The sequence below is a fragment of the Ovis canadensis genome, chromosome 2 (genome assembly GCF_042477335.2).
Source record: "Ovis canadensis isolate MfBH-ARS-UI-01 breed Bighorn chromosome 2, ARS-UI_OviCan_v2, whole genome shotgun sequence".
Classification (NCBI taxonomy): domain Eukaryota; kingdom Metazoa; phylum Chordata; class Mammalia; order Artiodactyla; family Bovidae; genus Ovis; species Ovis canadensis.
The window spans coordinates 241,002,597-241,021,661 of NC_091246.1; the positions used below are offsets into that span (position 1 = coordinate 241,002,597).

At 43.0% G+C, this 19,065-nt stretch overlaps 1 protein-coding gene and 1 long non-coding RNA gene across 6 annotated transcripts in view; one reads left to right on the forward strand and one right to left on the reverse strand.

The window, feature by feature from the left end:
• The window catches only part of KHDRBS1 (KH RNA binding domain containing, signal transduction associated 1), a 35,820-nt gene extending 34,574 nt beyond the window's left edge, over positions 1 to 1,246 (reverse strand). Inside the window, exon 1 of one of the 2 annotated variants that reach the window (XR_011254730.1) lies at positions 378 to 1,171. Coding sequence is in view for 1 of the 2 variants with exons in the window: in XM_069578757.1 (XP_069434858.1) it covers positions 378 to 759 (382 nt within the window). In the remaining variant the exon portion in view is untranslated. Of the gene's footprint in view, positions 1 to 377 lie in introns of both variants that reach the window. The other variant, XM_069578757.1, reaches the window with a different exon arrangement.
• A 374-nt stretch (positions 1,247 to 1,620) lies between these two features.
• The window catches only part of LOC138434302 (uncharacterized), a 49,194-nt gene continuing 31,749 nt past the window's right edge, over positions 1,621 to 19,065 (forward strand). For 3 of the 4 annotated variants that reach the window (XR_011254733.1, XR_011254731.1, XR_011254734.1), the window contains exon 1: positions 1,621 to 1,730. This is a non-coding gene — a long non-coding RNA (uncharacterized lncRNA). Of the gene's footprint in view, positions 1,731 to 4,241; positions 4,307 to 19,065 lie in introns of all 4 variants that reach the window. The other variant, XR_011254732.1, reaches the window with a different exon arrangement.

Here is a 19,065-nt window from a genome sequence, read left to right on the forward strand (position 1 = left end):
AACAAGCTTCCCCTTTGGGGGAAGGGGGAGATGAAGGTTCCTTTCTGGAAGAATCTGAGCACTCGGAGCGCAGGGCAGCTGCAAGAGGGGAGGAGGAAGGGTCGGCCAAGGGGGCGGGGAACGCGGCATTTATCCATCAAGATCTTTGCGCTAAGAGATGGCTAAGTTCCCTCCGGGCCTCCACTGCCGTCTGGAAATTCTCCCTCGCACTCTGGGCCGGGATGGGAACGTGGAATCTTAAGCTTCCGAAGATGTAGATGAGAGGAGTCCACGATTGCCGAGGTCCTCAGGGAACGGGAAGCAAGAGGAACAAAGCCGCTACCACCCATGCCCCTGGGTGGCCGGGCGACCCAGAGGGACCCCAGAGGCCCGCTTACCTGCCGTCAGCAACTGCATGGCGTGAGTGAAGGACGGGTCAAGAGAGTCCTTCTCGGCCATGAGTTCGGGCAGATACTTGTTCTCCGGCTCCATCTTGACGGAGGCAGTGGCTGAGGGGGGCAGCAGCGGGGTCGGCGCTGGACCGCCCACTGTCGCGTCGGGACCGGTGGCCGAGGGCGGCAGCAGCGGTGGCGGCTGCGTGGCGGGCGAGGCCCGGGCGCCCCCGCGAGACCCTCCTCCGCCTCCCCGGGACCGGTGAGGCAGCGGTGGCTGCCGAGGGGGCGCCTGACGCACGGAGGGGTGGGCACCTGAGGGGTCCATGGAGCCGCTGCGGCCCGAGGACCGGCTCATGCGAGCGGCGGGGTCGTCCCGGCGCTGCATTGGGAAAGATGTGCGATTAAGGGATCGAGGAAGCGACGCGGTAGCGGCAGAGGCCTGAGCGCCGGCGGCCCGAGCGGCGGTTGGCGGGGGTGGGAGAGCGGGAGCGACAGCGACCGAAGCCGACCCGAGCGACCCAGCAAAAGAGAGCACCGGAAATGAGGCGGCGCGCGTGCGCAGCCAGCCACCGGCACCGCCCTTGGGTCTCTCCGCGGAGAACAAAGTCCCCGGTCGGGCCACGGCGCCTGCGCACCGCCGTGGAGTCTGAAGAAGTCGCCTCCTCTCTCCCCTTTTCCCTCCGAGCCCTCCAGGCCGGGTACTTGAGCGCGTGCGCGGGAGGCCGCGGGCTCCGTTCGTTTCTTTTCCACGTGACTCGGCGCTAGCGGGACACGTGTCTCCTCCCTCTTCTGGCCGAGCGCACAGAGGGGGCGGGGGCTGTGGAATGTCTTTGTCTGCGCGCGAGCCCGCGGAGTGTGGGGCGGGAGACCTGTTACTCGCGGGGCCACGCCTCCAACGGCTGAGCTGTGGAGGGGGGGGTGCCTGTACTCAGTCGGTGGGTCGGGCGCGGGGTGGGGAGGGGAGTGGTTACTGAAGAATGAAAGGAGACCCTCCCGGGGGATGCGGGAGGGGAAGGAGAGGGAATTGGGGCTGACTGGGCAGAAGAAGGCGAGGGTGAGAGGCGCGAGGGAGATTAGAGTGAAGAAGGAACGACTAAGGGAGAGTCTGACGTAGGGTTGAGGGGTGGAGATGCGGCCAGACTTGGAGGGGGCCATTGAGGAAGGACTGGTCAGTGGAAAGACTGAAGGCTATTGGAGGAGTTAAACTAAGAGGGAGGGTTCAGATCAGGGACCTAATATCCAGCCCGGAAAAGGGCCCCAGACCGAAACAGGGAGTCCAAGAAGTCGTATCCTGTCGTTTCCAGTATAGTGGGTTCTTAGACTTAGCCGTTGTTGATCAGAGAAGTCGTCTGAAAGGTGAAGCATTTTAACTCTCTGCGTATAGTACTGCTTTCTGCAGATTGTGTTTCTTTCACAAAAAAAGTGGGGTAGAGGCCAGCTCTAATCTGTGATGGTTGCATCATTCGGGTGGCTTCTTCTGATGTGAGTGCTAATCCTGCTGTAAATCATCTTTCTACACTTGCTCAAAGAGATAGACCCTTACCACAGCTCTCAAGGCCAAGGCATTATAGTGGACAGTCTCCTACAGCCTACTCCTTATCCTGGGGTGCTATATGCAGATGAAGGCTAGGTCCTTACTTTCCATAAACTCTAACACTTGGTACCTTCTCTAACCCTTCCCCCCACAGATTTTTTTTTTTTCTTCTCTCATTCAAAGCATTTGCTCTCATCCCTTTTCCTTCTGGATCTGTTCCCCTAATAAACCCACGCTTTCCAAAAGCATTTCTGGAAATTGTCTTCTGGGAGCCTAAAAACTGCTGATTTGTAGATTTGAAACTTAGAAGCCTTCAGCTTAGGGAACATTAGGGCTTGGCTGCCTTCTTGGGGGTAGGGAGATAAATCACCAGCAGGAATGAGAACAAAACACAAATCTCCATAAATTATCACATATTTATCTCCAGTGTCTAGGCAGTACTTTGAGGTCACATAGATAGTTTATAATCAAGGAGGAGGAAAAAAGAAAGGAATGTTTTTGGATAATTGTAATGAAGAATGTAATGTGACAAATGCCCAAAGATAAGTAAATATTAGGTGGGATTAGAGTTCAAAGTGGAAGTTAGATTTCAGCCAGGGGAGAAGGAATTCCAGGCAAAGGAAAGTGTGAATACATGAACAGAGATGAGAATGTCACAGATGTGTTTAAGGTATGGGAGTAATCCATTTGTGGACTGTGAAAAAATAGATGATTAGAGAGAGCAAGTGTATGGAGGAGGGGAAAGGGGGTGAAGAGGATTTATAGCTCCCTTGCGATTAATTTCTGCTGCTGTCCTTGAAATTCCTGCTTGGGTGGTGGTGGTACAAATGTGTGACGTGTCCTTGCTCTGTAATGAGATGCTCAGCTGGAGGTACCTTGAGCTGAGGCTAATAAAACTTTGATAAAGAAGTGTCTGAGAAGGCGCTGGGTAGTGGTTGGTATCTGTGGGCTTCTAGACTAGACTCAACATTCTGGGAGGCTGTCAGACCTTTACTTACTTTGTCTAAAGGTGGGGTTGAAGAGAAGTTTGAACCTTCCTAGTGAGATACAAAAACGGTTATCTCTGAGGTGTTATGTTGTGACCCCGCAGTGTGTTCACCAAGTAGGCGAAGCAACAGCCTTCTGTTTGGGGTGGAGTGGGGTCTTCCCTGGGGTCAGAGAAGAGTAATTTCTGTCCTGAAAGACTGGAGGTATGGATTTTCATTTTGTGTTGACCACGATATACTGTGCCCCAGCTTCACCTGAAGGTATTAACAGCATGGCCTTGTGAAGAAACTGACTTTGGAATGAGGCAGACAAATTCAAAGCCAGCTATGCCTTGTCCTTGCAGTATACCATTAGTAAAACTATAACCTGTCTGAGCCTTAGTTTCTTCCTCTCTAAAGTTGAGTTGATGACATCTACCTTGCAGAGTTGTTGTGAACATTAACAAATAACAGTGTAAACCTCCTGGGTTTATAGGCAGAATCAGGATAGTTATTCCATTTAGCGCCTAGTGAAGATTTTTGGGTGTTTCATGTTAGCTGTGGATCTGAAAGGCCTGTTCTCTAATCTGTCTCATTTTCACTGACTGTAGCTAGACTTTGTTTTGGAGGTGGGAGAGAGAAGTTTCTTCTACCCTATTTCCTCCCTGCATTCAGTTTCTATGGTGTAGAATGCAAGATTAATTGAGAGCATTGTGATTCAGATGAAGTTAGGTCCAAATCTGGCTTACCTGCCAGATGATTGAGCGCATTACTTAAACTTACTCAGCCTTGCTTTCTCCTCTTTGATAAACAAGGGGTCATAACAATACCTACCTTGGGGCTGTTAGGATTAAACAGATAGTGTTTGTAAAGCACTCAGCACGGGAACTGGCAATTAGTAGGTGCTTGATAAGCAATAGTGGCCATTGTTACTATTTTATTGAGTACCTTATTGCTTGTTTTCACTTTCATGTGAGTCCCTAACAGAGAGGCTGGAAGGACCTTTTTTTTTTTGCACATAGCTGCTTGACTTGTGCTTGATCCATGAATGGAGGATCTGCAGGCCCCGTCTGCCTTCCCTGCTTTGCAGTCAGTTCCCAAGAGTTGAAGGGCTCCAGCCTGGAACTCTGCAGCTCTCCCTGGGCTGGAGAGTTTCTCTTCTGTCCATCTGTTTAAGCTTAAACATCTATGGTGCCAAATATGTGGAGGATATGGAAGGAGAAAGGGAGACCAAAATTCAATATTTAAAATTTTTCTAAGATTTAAAATTGTTTTATTGGAATATATTTGATTTACAATGTTGTGTTAGTCTCGGGCACACAGTAAAATGAATCCATTATGCACATATATATATCCATTCTTTTTCAGATTCTTCTCCCATATAGGCCACCTACGGAGTATGGAGTATGGAGTAGAGTTCCTTGTGCTATATAGTAGGTCCTTATTATCTATTTTGTGTATAGTAGTGTGTATATGTCAGTTCCAATCTTCCAATTTATCCCTTCCCTGCCTAAGATTTTTTAATTATTAAAAATATATGCTTTGATTATTTAGCATCTCTGTGCTTCCTTTTTTCATTTATAAAATGGGGTTAAACTACACCTGCGACTTCCCTGGTGGTCCAGCGGTTAGATTCTGTGTTTCCACTGCAGGAGGCATGGGTTTGATTCCTAGGGGGAGAGCTAAGATCCCACATACCTTCTGATGCAGCCAAAAACAAAAGGGCAAACAACAACAAAAAATACCCCTACTACCTACTTCATAAGGCTGTTTGAGGACTCAAAGAGCACATTTATACAAAGTAGAGTAATGCCCAGAGGATTACAAATGTTAAATAAACAGCACATTTTATTATAAAAATAATATGCTTCTAGTTTTAAGGAAAATCTAACCATAAGAAAGGAATAGAGTGAAAAGTAAAATTCCCCTTAAAACCTGGCCCATTCACTTGACTGTGCTTTTCTAAATATATCCACTATTCAGTGGTTGCTTATGTAAACTTCTAGACATTTTTAGGCATCTGTATGTGAGTCTGTCCTTTTAAACACAAACTGCAGTATACTATATGAACAATTTTTGACTTATTTTTAAATGAAATATTCTATTCAAATATCCCTTATCAGTATATGTAAATCTACTTCATTTCTCATGGTAGGATATTATTCCACCAAGTACTTCTCGTTACCTTCTGATGGATATGTAGGTTGATTTCAGCTTTTCAGTATTACAAATGATACTGCAATGAACATCATCCTACAGAACATCTTTGTGCACTGATATCAATATACTCATGGCATAAATTCATAGAAATGACACAATAAAACTGTACCTAGCAACATCCTCTTCTCCCACCTCCTCAATCAATTCTGGCTATTCTTATCCCATAGTTTTTTTTAACCTGATTTTATTTTTTCATGGAAGGGCATTTTATTTTAAACATAGCAGTATGTAATGTCAATCCCAAACTCACAATCTTATCCCCCACTGCCCACTGCCAGTAACCATAAGCTAGTTCTCTGTTTTGTAGATAAGTTCATTTGTGTCATTTTTAAAGACTGCATATGAGCGATATTATATGATGTTTGTCTTTCTCTGTCTGACTTATTCACTCAGTATGATAATCTCCAGGTCCACCATGTTGCTGCAAATGGCATTATTTCATTCTTTTTAACGGCTGAGTAATATTCCATTGCATATATGCACTACATCTCCTTTATCTTCCTTCCCATAGTTTTGGTCTTTGCCTGTGTGGATGAAAATGGCATGAGGGCCGACACTGAATAACAGTCCATGCCCTCAAGGAGCTTACTGTAGAGTGAAGAGGACAAATATATAAATCAAGAGTTATCAGGCAGTGTGAAAAGTGCTTAATCATAGAGGACTATACCAGGGGCTGCTGGAATGCACAGGAAGGAGTGACTGGCCAACTGCCAACATAAATGAGGGAAGGTGGGATTTGGATGAAAGTTGCCAGGTGAAGTGGGGGCAGGGCATTTTAAATGTTGGGAATTCGGAGCTGGGTCCTGTGCCTAATATCCCTACTCCATGATCTGGAATTTAGATCTCTAACCCAAACGTCTTTGTTGCAAATCCGGAAGCCAATTGCCTCTTGTTACATCCCCCTATCGATGACCCAGAGACCCATCAAACTCACCATGTCCCCAGTAGAACTCAAATTTGCAGCACTAGCAATGCTGCTTCAGGGCTCAGATGACTTGAGAAACTAACTCCTTCAATTAGACCCAGGCTTGCTCCAGCACTTGAGAGCATCATGTGCCAGCAACGCTTAAGGAGGAATCCACTTCCAGGGCCAGACTGCTTGTTGGCCTCACTCTAGTCCAGGGGTGCTCTTAGCATTCCTACAGCAGGCACCCTTCCTGGGGTCAGTGGGCAGGGACAAAGGGGGTCAGTGTGGGGCTGATGTGCCCAATAACTTGGCCCCAATACTTAGTCTGACAGTCGCTTGTGAAAAGTCCCTAGAAGTGTCCCCAAGATACTTGAAGGGAACTTCATAGGGGGAACAACAGGAACTTGGAATGATTAGTGTTCGTATGGCTTTGTTTGAGTTCACAGGGTTATGAGGCCTGTGTAATATTTGGATTGTAATAATTTTTTATGCCTGTCCCTCTTGTGTGCAGAAACTATTTCTGTCTTTATATATAGACAGAGGCTGGAACAGAACAGGCATTTCATAAACGTGTATTGCTAAGCTCTCTTTCTCCCCGTTGCTTTCACCACCAGCCTGCTTCTCCTCCCAAGTTCCTTGTCTTAGGGACTAGCACCCCCATCTCCCCACCCAGCCAGAAATCTGGGAGTCGTCTTTAACTTCTCTCTATTGCCTAACTGCTCTACGCCCACCCTATGCAATCCATACCTGAGCCTCTTTATTGTTTATTTCATAAATATTGCCTCTCTGTGTTTCTCTGTCTCCACTACCTGTGTCTCCATCTTAGGTGCCATGATGCCTCACTTGAACTTCTGCAACCTCTGAACTGGTCCCCAACTTCTCCTTTTGCTCCTACCCCTCTTCTCTATTTCTCTACCCAGAAGCCAGCATAGTGTTTTCCGAATGTAAATATGATCATGTTTGTCTGTCTGTCTCACATGCATACAAACATCCTTAGTTAAACCTCGTCAGTGGCTTGCCATTGTCCTTAGAATAAAGACAAGAACCCTCACCATGTCCGATCCAGCCCTGCCTGCATGGTGAGCCCTGCCTGGCTTTCCTGCTTCATCTCATGCCATTCTTCTCCTCAGTTCCTGTGCTTGGCAACCCAGCTCTTTTTCAGTTCCTCAGACAAGCCAGACTAAGGCCTCCCCCAGATTACACACTTTCTGGTTCCTTTGCCTAAACTCCAAATAAGTCTTCCCTCCTCTCACTCAAGTTCCCCTGACTCTGCCTCTTTTTGTTGTTGTTGTTATTTAGTTGCTAAGTCATGTCCAACTCTTTGTGACCCCAAGGGCTGTAGCCCGCCAGGCTCCTCTGTCCATAGGATTTCCCAGGCAAGAATACTGGAGTGGGTTGCCATTTCCTTCTCCAGGAGATCTTCCCGACCCAGGGATTAAACCTGTGGCTCCTGCCTGGCAGGAGGATTCTTTACCCCTGAGCCACCAGGGAAGCTAATTCCTATCTATCCTTCAGACTTATGAAAAATGTCATTGCTTCAGAGAAGCCTTTCCAAATCCCCAGGGCCAATCAGGCTAGCTTTCACTGTTACATGTTCTCAGGGCTTCATTCCTAACACTTACCACATTTTAAATTTACTTCTTCATGTGATTATTTGAGTAACATCTACCTCTGCCGGTTGAATGTAAGGCCTATGAAGGCAGGAGATTTGTCTGTGGTGCTTACAGTTATGTCCCCAGCAACCGGCACATACTGGATTGGCTGAGTTGGCTGATCAACAAAGAGTGGTTGGCTCAGTGACTAAAGAAATAGAAACAGCACATACAGAGATATGAAAGCATTACAAAGCTTGGCATGGGGCCCTGGAATGGCAAGTCACATGGTATGATCTAGACTGGGGTCTAGGGAGGTGCATGGAAAATGGCAGGAGACATTGTAGGCCCAAAAGTTAGTCCATGTCTTGATTCTCAAGTAAGGAAATAGAAGGTCCATGGGGAGCATCAGGGTCAGATCATCAAAGATGAAGGGCAGAGAAGAAAACCAGTGGCTCACAAGCCATATTTGGCCTGTGCCTATATTTTAATTGGCTTGCCTAACTTAAAAATAGCAAATAGAAGGGGAAAAAGTAGAAGCAATGACAAATTTGATTTTCTTGGGCTCCAAAGCCACTGCGGACAGTGACTGCAGCTATGAGATTAAAAGACACTTGCTCCTTGAAAGGAAAGCTATGACAAACCTAGACAGTGCATTAAGAAGCAGAGACATCACTTTGTCACTGAAAGTTTGTGCAGTCGAAGCTATGGTTTTTCCAGTAGTCATATACAGATGTGAGAGACCGTAAAGAAGGCTGAGAGCCCAAGAATTGATGCTTTCAAATTGTGGTGCTGGAGAAGACTCTCGAGAGGCCCCTGGACTACAAGGTGATCAAACCGGTCAATTCTAAAAGAAATGAACCCTGAATATTCATTGGAAGGACTGATGCTGAAGCTCTAATACTTTGGCCATCTGATGCAAAGAGCTGAATCATTGGAAAAGACCCTGGTGCTGGGAAGGCTTGAAGACAAAAGAAAAAGAGGACAGCGTAGGATGAGATGGTAAGATAGCATCCCTGACTCAATGCACATGAATTTGAGCAAACTCCAGGAGATAGTGGAGGACAGAGAAGCCTGGCATGCTACAACCCATGGGGGTCACAAAGAGTCAGACGTGACTTAAAGACTGAATAACAACAACTTAAAAAAATTTCTCAAAACATCAGCTGTTCTAGGAACAATGTTTATACTCCTTCAAGCAATAATTAGTTTCCACCTTTAACTCCCTGGGCCTTTTTCTACCAGCCTGACTCTCTAAGCATTTAAGTTGTGACCCAGTTTTAGAGGGATCATTCCAGTAGGGGAATGGAAGAGGAGGTTGGAGAGGGTGGAGAGTGGGTAGGGGAGGGTAATGGCAGTGGGAGGAACCCAGGGAGTGGAGGGAGTTCGTGTTATACTTGGAGACACCGAAGCCAAAGGGACCCTACATCTGGACTCAGTCAGTTGAACTCAGGCCTAGGGTTGGGGAGGAGAATAAGCTTTAGCTTCTAGGGCTCTCCTTCCGCCATTAGAAGCTTTGTTTGGATTAAGTGTGCATTAGTGTTAGTCACTCCATCACGTCTGACTCTGCAATCCCATGGACAGTATCCCACCAGGCTTTTCTGTCCATGGAATTCTCCAGGCAAGAATCCTGGAGTGGGTTGCCATTCCCTTCTCCAGGTAATCTTCCTAACCCAGGGATCCAACCTGGGTCTCTGCATTGCAGACACATTCTTTACCAACTGAGCCACCAGGAAAGCCCTTTGTTTAGATTCAGTTCAGTTCAGTTCAGTCGCTCAGTCACATCCAACTCTGCAACCCCATGGACTGTAGCACATCAGGCTTCCCTGTCCAACACCAACTCCCGGAGCTTACTCAAACTCATGTCCATTGAGCCAGTGATGCCATCCAACCATCTCATCCTCTGTTGTCCCCTTCTCCTCCCACCTTCAATTATTCCCAGCATCAGGGTCTTTTCAAATTAGTCAGTTCTTCACATCGGGTGGCCAGAGTATTGGAGTTTCAGCTTCAGCATCAGTCCTTCCAATGAATATTCAGGACTGATTTCCTCTAGGATGGACTGGTTGTATCTCTTTGCTGTCCAAGGGACTCTCAAGGGTCTTCTCCAACACTTCAGTTCAAAAGCATCAATTCTTTGACGCTCAGCTTTCTTTAAAGTCCAACTCTCACATCCATACATGACTACTGGAAAAAAACAAAGCTTTGACAAGACAAACCTTTGTTGGCAAATTAATGTCTCTGCTTTTTAATATGCTTTCTAGGTTGGTCATAACTTTTCTTCGAAGGAGCAAGTGTCTTTTAATTTCAGGTCTGCAGTCACCATCTGCAGTGATTTTGGAGCCCCCCAAATAAAGCCTGTCCCTGTTTCCATTGTTTCCGCATCTATTTCCCATGAAGTGATGGGACCAGATGCCATGATCTTAGTTTTCTGAATGTTGAGCTTTAAGCCAACCTTTTCACTCTCCTCTTTCACTTTCATTAAGAGGCTCTTTAGTTCTTCGTTTTCTGCCATAAGAGTGGTATCATTTGCATATTTGAGGTTATTGGTGTTTCTCCTGGCAATCTCGATTCCAGCTTGTGCTTCATCCAGCCCAGCATTTCTCATGATGCACTTTGCATGTAAGTTAAATAAGCAGGGTGACAATACACAGCCTTGACGTACTCCTTTTCCTATTTGGAACCAGTCTGTTCCATGTCCAGTTCTAACTGTTGCTTCCTGACCTGAATACAGGTTTCTCAGGAGGCAAGTCAGGTGGTCTGGTATTCCCAACTCTTTAAGGATTTCCCACAGTTTGTTGTGGTCCACACAGTCAAAGGCTTTGGATTAAAGAGAAGATAAAAGCAAAACAGGAAGTCTGATGTGATCCTGGCTGATTTGAGAGTAAGTGAATGGATACTGGAGTTTTAACAAGATAAAAACTACCTTCTTCTGGCCCTGCCCTTGCCCTCTCCACATCTCAGAGAGATATAAGATAGACAAGACCATGGTCCTTAGTACAGAGGAGATTGACAGTCTTGTTGGGGAGGAAGACATTTAAATAATTAAATAGTGCTAGGTAATAGAAACACATTCATTCATTCACCGAACATATTGTGAATCCCTATTGTGTGCCGGATACTGTGCTAGGTGTTGGGAATACAGTCTTGAAGAAAACAGACATGGCCTCTGCCCTTATACAGTTTATACCTAGGTGGTTTGGGAGAACAGAGGATGATGGAATTAATTCTGAGGGATACAACTCTCATAGACAAACATCTGGGCTAGGCCTGGAAGGAATAATAAAATTTTGCTGGGACTTGGGTTGGAGCATGGAAAGTCCGTTCTAGTCAGAAAGAAGAACAGGAAGAGCTGGTGAGAATGCATGAGATTTCTATGTGAAATAGAGAAGTGCTAGGTTGGAGTGATTTTTATAAAAGAGAAGAAAGCGAATTGTTTAGAACACAAGTTGCTTTTTAATCTAAATACCATTGGGTTCTTTTGTAGAAACCGAATACTTTAAAATGGAACTACTTCAAAATAACTAAAACAAGAAACGAATCCAGAGGTGAAAACACTGTTATTCCATTGTATAAGGTTTCACTGTAAAATAATCATATTAAATCAGCATAACACTCTAGAAATTACCCATTGAAATCAGAGGCTTTTGATTCCTCTTTTCAAATTGCTTTTAGAGCCTAAAGCCCATTCTTCTGACTATTATCAAAGGTGCAATTTTGTTGTTGTTGTTGCTTATGTATTTACTGTTGACTTTGAATTAGCACACATTCAATTTATGCAGTAACATGAATAGCATTTAACATTGAAGTTGACAACTTTTTATGCTTGAGGGTGAATTTAATTTTGAGAAACAAATAATTCAGAGCCAAAGTTAGCAAATAAGATAGAAATCAAATTGGGATAAAGATTTCGAATAAAGAATTCAGTATGACTACAGAGTAGTGAATCTGATTTACTTGTGTAACTTTTAAAGTGATCCTCAAACACTTTTGACAGATAATAGATAGCACTGTCAGAAGGGGAAACGCACCTACCCAAAGCATCTATTTCAAGAACAGTACTTGATAGACAGGGTCCCTGCTTTTGTGCTTCTTTCTAAATAGGGGATAATCACCAAGTAAACTAACAAGGTTGAAATAAGTTTTAGAAAGACAATAAAGCAAGATACTGTGATAGAGTGACTGGGGTGGGGATGGAGGGCTGGATACTTTTGGTGGGATAGTACTGGAAGATCCCTATGAGGGAGAAGAAGCCAGTCATGGTCAGTGTTGAGGGAAGAACACTCTGGAAGAAAAGGACCAGCAAGTGCAGGGGCCCTGAAGCCGTAACTGGTTGAGTGGATTCTAGGAACAGAAAAAGACCAAATGGTTGGAGAGTAAGCAAGCACAGCGGGTAGCTGTAAGAGTGAAGTGGATGAGAGAGGAAGGATCAGAATCCAGCACAGCCGTGCAGGTTGCAGTAAGGCGTTTTCTTTGGCTTCTATTCTTCTTAGCACAAAGACCAATAAAAGGGCTATTACAGTCAATATTCAATGAATATTTGATTATTTAGTACAGAAATTAACTTGTGTTTTATTGTTATTGATTTTTCATCCAGCTTTATTGAGATAAAACTGACACACAACACTCTATAAGTTTAAGGTGGACAGCATAATGATTTGACTTACAGGTAACGATCATCACGTAAGTTTAGTAAACATCAACTCATAGATATAAAATTAAAGAAACAGAAAAACTTTTTTCCTTATAGTTAGAATTTAGGATTTACTCTTAAGAATTTTAGAATATAACACATACTAGTGTTAATTATATTAATCATGTTGTACATTATATCCCTAGCTCAGTTCAGTTGCTCAGTTGTGTCCAACTCTTTGTGATCCCATGGACTGCAGCACACCAGGCTTCCTTGTCCATCACCAGCTCCCAGAGCTTGCTCAAAATCATGTCCATTGAGTTGGTGATGCCGTCCAATCATCTCATCCTCTGTCATCTCCTTCTGCCTTCAATCTTTCCCAGCATCAGGGTCTTTTCTAATGAGTCAGTTCTTCGCATCAGGTGGCCGAAGCATTGGATTTTCAGCTTCAACATCACTCCTTCCAAGGAACATTCAGGACTGATTTCCTTTAGGATGGACTGGTTGGATCTCCTTGCAGTCCAAGGGACACTCAAGAGTCTTCTCCAACACCACAGTTCAAAAGCATCAATTCTTCAGTACTCAGCTTTTTTTATAGTCCAACTCTCACATCCATACATGACTACTGGAAAAACCATAGCTTTGACTAGACAGACCTTTGTCAGTAAAGTAATGTTTCTGCTTTTTAATATGTTGACTAGGTTGGTCATAGCTTTTCTTCCAAGGAGCAAGCGTCTTTTAATTTCATGGCTGCAGTCACCATCTGCAGTGATTTTGGAGCCCAGGAAAATAAAGTCTGTTACTGTTTTCCATTGTTTCCCATGTGTTTGCCATGAAGAGATGGGACCAGATGTCATGATCTTAGTCTTTTAAATGTTGAGTTTTAAGCTAGCTTTTTCACTCTCCTCTTTCACCTTCATCAAAAGGCTCTTTAGTTCCTGTTTGCTTCCTGCCATAAGGGTGGTGCCATCTGCGTTTCTGAGGTTATTTATGTTTCTCCTGGCAATCTTGATTCCAGCTTGTGCTTCATCCAGCCCAGCATTTCTCATTATGTACTCTGCATATAAGTTAAATAAGCAGGATGACAATATACAGCCTTGACGTACTCCTTTGCCAGTTTGGAACCAGTCTGTTGTTCCATGTCCAGTTCTAACTGTTGCTTCTTGACCTGCATACAGATTTCTCAGGCAGGTCAGGTGGTCTGGTATTCCCATCTCTCTAAGAATTTTCCACAGTTTGTTGTGATCCACACAGTCAAAGGCTTTAGTATAGTCAATGAAGCAGGTATTTTTCTGGAATTCTCTTGTTTTTTCTATGATCCAGTGGATGTTGGCAATTTGATCTCTGGTTCCTCTGTCTTTTATAAATCCAACTTGAACATCTGAAAGTTTTCAGTTCGTGTATTATTGAAGCCTGGCTTGGAGAATTTTGGGCATTACTTTGGTAGTGTGTGAAATGAGTGAAATTGTGTGGTAGTTTGAAGATTCTCTGGCATTGCCTTTATTTGGGATTGAAATGAAAACTGACTTTTCCCAGTCCTGTGACCACTGCTGAGTTTTCCAAATTTGCTGGCATATCCCTAGTACTTATTTATCTTATAACCGAACGTTTGGGCCTTTTGACCACCTTCTCCAATTCCCCCTCCCCCAATTCCTTGCCTTTGGTAACCACAAATATGATCTCTTTTTCTATGAGTTTGTTTTTGAAATATAATTGACCTACAACACTATGTTAGTTACTGTTATACAACATAGTTATTTGATATTTCTGTATATTTAAAAATGGTCATGTAGGTCTAGTTATGATATGTCACCATTCAGAGATACTACAGAGTTGTTGACTATCTTCCTCACACTGTACAGTTTATAACCATGACTCATTTATTTTGCAACCGAAAGTTTGTGCCTCTTAATCTTCCGTAGTTTTTCTTTCCTCCCTCTTTGCCTCCTTCCCCTCTGGCAACCACCTATTCATACTCTGTATCTCTAACTCATTTCTGTTTTGTTATGTTTGTTTTTCAGATTCCACAGCTAAGTGAAATCATACAGTTTTTATCTTTTTCTGACTTATTTTACTTAGCATAATATCCCTTAGGTCAATCCATGTTGTCAAAATGGCAAGATTTCGTTTTTTATGGCGGAGTAATATTCCATTTTGGGGCTTCCCAAATAGCACTACTGGTAAGGAACCTGCCTGCCATTGCAGGCGACGTAAGAGATGTGGGTTTGGTCCCTGGGTGGGGAGGATTCCCTGGAGGAGGGCCTGGCAAACCCACTCTGGTATTCTTGCCTGGAGAATCCCATGGACAGAGAAGCCTGGCAGGTTACACAGTCCATAAGGTCACACAAAGCAGGACATGACTGAAGCAACTTAGCAGGCACACAGTATTCCATTGTATATCTTTACCACATATTCTTTATCCACTCATCTATTGATGGGCACTTAGATTGCTTCCATATCTTGGCTATTGTAAATAATGCTGCAATGAACATAAGGGGTACATAGTTCTTTTCTAATTAATGTTTTTGTATTCTTCAGATAAATACCCAGGAGTGCAATCACTGGATCATATGGCAGTTCTTTTAATTTTTATGAGGAATCTCCATACTGTTTCCATAGTGACTGTACCAATTTATACTTTTTGATGTTGAGTTGTATGATTTCTTTGTGTATTTTGGCTATTAACCCCTTATCAGATATATCATTTGCAACTATCTTTTCCCATTCAGTAGGTGATCTTTTCATTTTGTCGATAGTTTTCTTTACTATGCAAAAGCCTTTTAGTCTGATGTAGTCCCATTTGTTTATTTTTGCTGTAGTTTCCCTTACCTGAGGACACATAGCCAAAAAATTATTACTGAGAACAGTGTCAAACAACTTACTGCCTATGTTCTCTTCTAGAAGTTTTATGGTTTCATGTCTTACATTTAAGTCTTTAATCCATTTTGAATTTGTGCATGGTGTGAGAGAGTAGTCTTCTTTCATTCGTTTGCATATAGCTGTCCAGTTTGCCTAATACCATTGAAGAGGCTTCTTTTCCCCAGTGTATATCCTTTCCTCCCTTGTAATAGATTAACTGCTCATATAATTAGTGTGTGGGTTTACTTCTGGGCTCTCTATTCTATTCCACTGATATATGTATGTGGTTTTGTGCCAGTATCATACTGTTTTTTATTGCTGTAGCTTTGTAGTATAGTTTGAAGTCACGGTCAATAAATAGTTCTCGAGCATCTCCTGTGTGCCAGGAGCTGTGCATGTTGCTAGGGACATAATAGTAATATGATGTGGGTTGCTGTCCTCAGGTTGCCGAAACAGTGGGGGACACGGACATATAAACTGGCAGTTGCTTGTCAATATTAAGTGAAGAAGTGAAGTGAAGTCACTCAGTTGTGTCTGACTCTTTGCGATGCCATGGATTTTAGCCTACTATGCTCCTCCATCCATGGGGTTTTCCAGGCAAGAATACTGGAGTGGGTTGCCATTTCCTTCTCCAAAGGATCTTTCTGACCCAGAGATCAAACCCAGGTCTCCTGCACTGTAGGCAGACGCTTTACCATCTGAGCCACCAGGGACTCCTTGTCAGTATAGTATCAGTAAATGCTAGAATGGGGTAAGGTTAAGGTGCTGTGAGAGTACAGAGGAGAGGGGCTAGTCTGAGGCGTTAAGGAATGCTTCTTGGAAGAAGTGTCATTTAAGCTGAATTTGAAGGGTCTCAAGAATTAGCCATGGGAAGGGTTGGAGGGAGTGTAGAAGGAGCAAATTATTGGTGAATTTGAGGACCCGCAAGTTTAGAATGACTGGGTCTTAGAGGTATGCATCCTGTAAAAAAAAGAAATCATCTTTAAGTTTTGTATTTTTTTAAATGCAAACCTTTTGAATTTGTATAGGAAAGACTTTCAAAGGTTTTTCAGCAGCAGGATGACATGGTTCAGGGGCCTGGCCAGCCCTCAACTGCTTCTCTCCCTAGTATCCTCAAATCAGTCTTGATAATAATCTGTTGAGCTGTATTATACTCAGTGTTGAAAAACACAAAACACAAAGCACATTGAACACCTCTGATCTCCCCTAACTAGATGAAAAGGAACAGACGAGGGAAAAATCATTACTCTCTGAGTAATGGAAAAGACCTACCTTCAGAATTGCCTGAGACCACTTAAATCCTACCATCTGTGAGGTCATGAGCCTGGGGGTGCAGTGTGGCAGAGACTTAGGGCCTACTTTAAGCTTTCTTATGGAAGCTTGACAAATCCAGCTTATTAAAGAACAGGACCACTCAGTTTATTCTGTGCTCCAATAAGCTGACTCATTAAATTTGTCCCTAACTTCTAGAGTAGTTGTACATAAAACAATTCCTTATTGTCACAGTTGGCTTGCATTTCTTGGGATAATGGTTCACTGCCTGTGTAATCAGACTTTTTTCTGAGACAAACTCACTAGGGCACTTTTCAGATACCTTTTCTGATAGGACATGCTGTTCTTTACTAGGGCCTAGGAACTTGGAATCATAGAAATAAGAAGTAATAATAGCCAATATCTTCATTTGTTAAGTTTTTTTAATTCTCACAATAGTCCTTATGACACTGGTACTCTTATTCCTATTTTGCTGTTGACAGGATAAAAGCACAGGAAGGTTAATCCCTTGCTCAAGGTTACCAGGGTGAACCTGGGGTCAGTTCAGTTCAGTTCAGTCGCTCAGTCGTGTCCGACTCTTTGCGACCCCATGAATTGCAGCACGCCAGGCCTCCCTGTCCATCACCAACTCCTGGAGTTCACTCAGACTCACGCCCACTGAGTCAATGATACCATCCAGCCATCTCATCCTCCGTCGTCCCCTTCTCCCCCTGCCCCCAATCCCTCCCAGCATCACAGTCTTTTCCAATGAATCAACTCTTTGCATGAGGTGGCCAAAGTACTGGAGTTTCAGCTTTAACATCGCCCCCTCCAAAGAAATCCCAGGGCTGATCTCCTTCAGAATGGACTGGTTGGATCTCCTTGCAGTCCAAGGGACTCTCAAGAGTCTTCTCCAACACCACAGTTCAAAAGCATCAATTCTTTAGCACTCAGCTTTCTTCACAGTCCAACTCTCACATCCATACATGACCACTGGGAACCTGGGTAGTCTGACTCAAGAGCCCAAATTATTTTAAAATTAATTAATTTTTATTGAAGTATAGTTCAATGATATTATATAAGTTACAAAGTGTATAATATAGTGATTCATAATTTTTATTACTTATTTATTTATTTTGGCCATGCCACACAGCTTGTGAGATCTTAGTTCTCTGACCAGGAACTAAACCCATGCCCTTGGCAGTGAAAGTGTGCAGTCCTAATCACTGGATCACCAGGGAATTTCCCACAATTTTTATTTTTATTTTTTCTTTTGAGCCATGCTGCATAGCTTGGGCAATTTTTAAAGGTTATGCTCCATTTATAGTCATGATAAAATGTCAGCTATATTCCTTGTGTTGTACAATATAGTCTTGTAGCTTGTTTGTTTTATACAGAGCAGTTCGTACCTCTTAATCCCCTGCCCTTATCTTTCTCCTCCCCCCTTCCCTCTTCCCACTGGTAACTACCAGTTTATTCTCTATATCTGTGAGTCTGTTTCTGTTTTGTTATATTCGTTTATTTTCTTTTTAAAACCATATATGAGTGAAAACATACAGTATTTATCTTTCTCTGCCTGACTTATTAAGTATAAAATCCTCAGGTCCATCCAAGTAATTTAAAATGGCAAGATTTTGCTCTTTATGGCAGAGTAATATTCCATTTTCTATATTTGTCTCACACATCTTTATTCATTCATCTGTCGATGGACACTTAGATTACTTTCATATCTTACCAACTGTAAATAATGCTGCTATGACAAGTGGGGTACATGTATCTTTTTGAATTAGTGTTTTTGTTTTTTGTAGATATATGCCCAGGGGTGGAATTCCTGGGTCACATGGTAGTTCTGTTTTTAGTTTTTTGAGAAACTTCCATACTGTTTCCATAGTGACTATACCAATTTACATTCCCACCAACAGTGCATGAGGGTTCCCTTTTCCCCACATCCTTGTCAACATTTGTTAGTTGTGGTCTCTTTGATGACAGGCCATTCTGACAGGTTTGAGGTGATATCTCATTGTGGTTTTAATTTGCATTTCCCTGATGATTGGCCACGTTGAGCGTTTTTTCATGTGTCTATTGGCATCTGCATTTTGTCTGTGGAATAACGTCTGTTCAGGTCTTCTGCCTATTTTCTAGTCAAGTTGTTTGTTTTCTGATGTTGCTTTGTGTGAGCTGTATATATATTTTGGATGTTAATCCCTTATCAGTCATATCATTTGCAAATATTTCCTTCCAGGTTGTCTTTGTTTTTTCAATGGTTTCCTTTTCTATGCAGAAGCTTTTCAGTGTAATTAAGTCCTATTTGTTTATTTTTGTTTTTATTTCCTTTATTTTTAGGAGACATATTTAAAAAAGAGTATTGCTGTGATTTATGTCAAAGTTCTGCCTATGTTTTCCTCCAGGAGTTTTATGATTTCTGGTCTTATATTTAGGTCTTTAATCTATTTTGAGTTTATTTTTGTATATGGTGTTAGAGAATGTTCTAATTTCATTCTTATGTAGCTGTCTAGTTTTCCCAGCATCACTTTATTGAAGAGACTGTCTTTTTCCCATTGTATATTCTTACCTCTTTGTCATATTAATTTATTAATTAATAAATAAATTATTAATTGACTATAAGTATATATGTTTATTTCTGGGCTCTCTATTCTTGTCCTCTGATTTGTGTATCTGTTTTCGTGCATACCATACTGTTTTAATCACTATAGATTGTAGTATCCTCTCAAG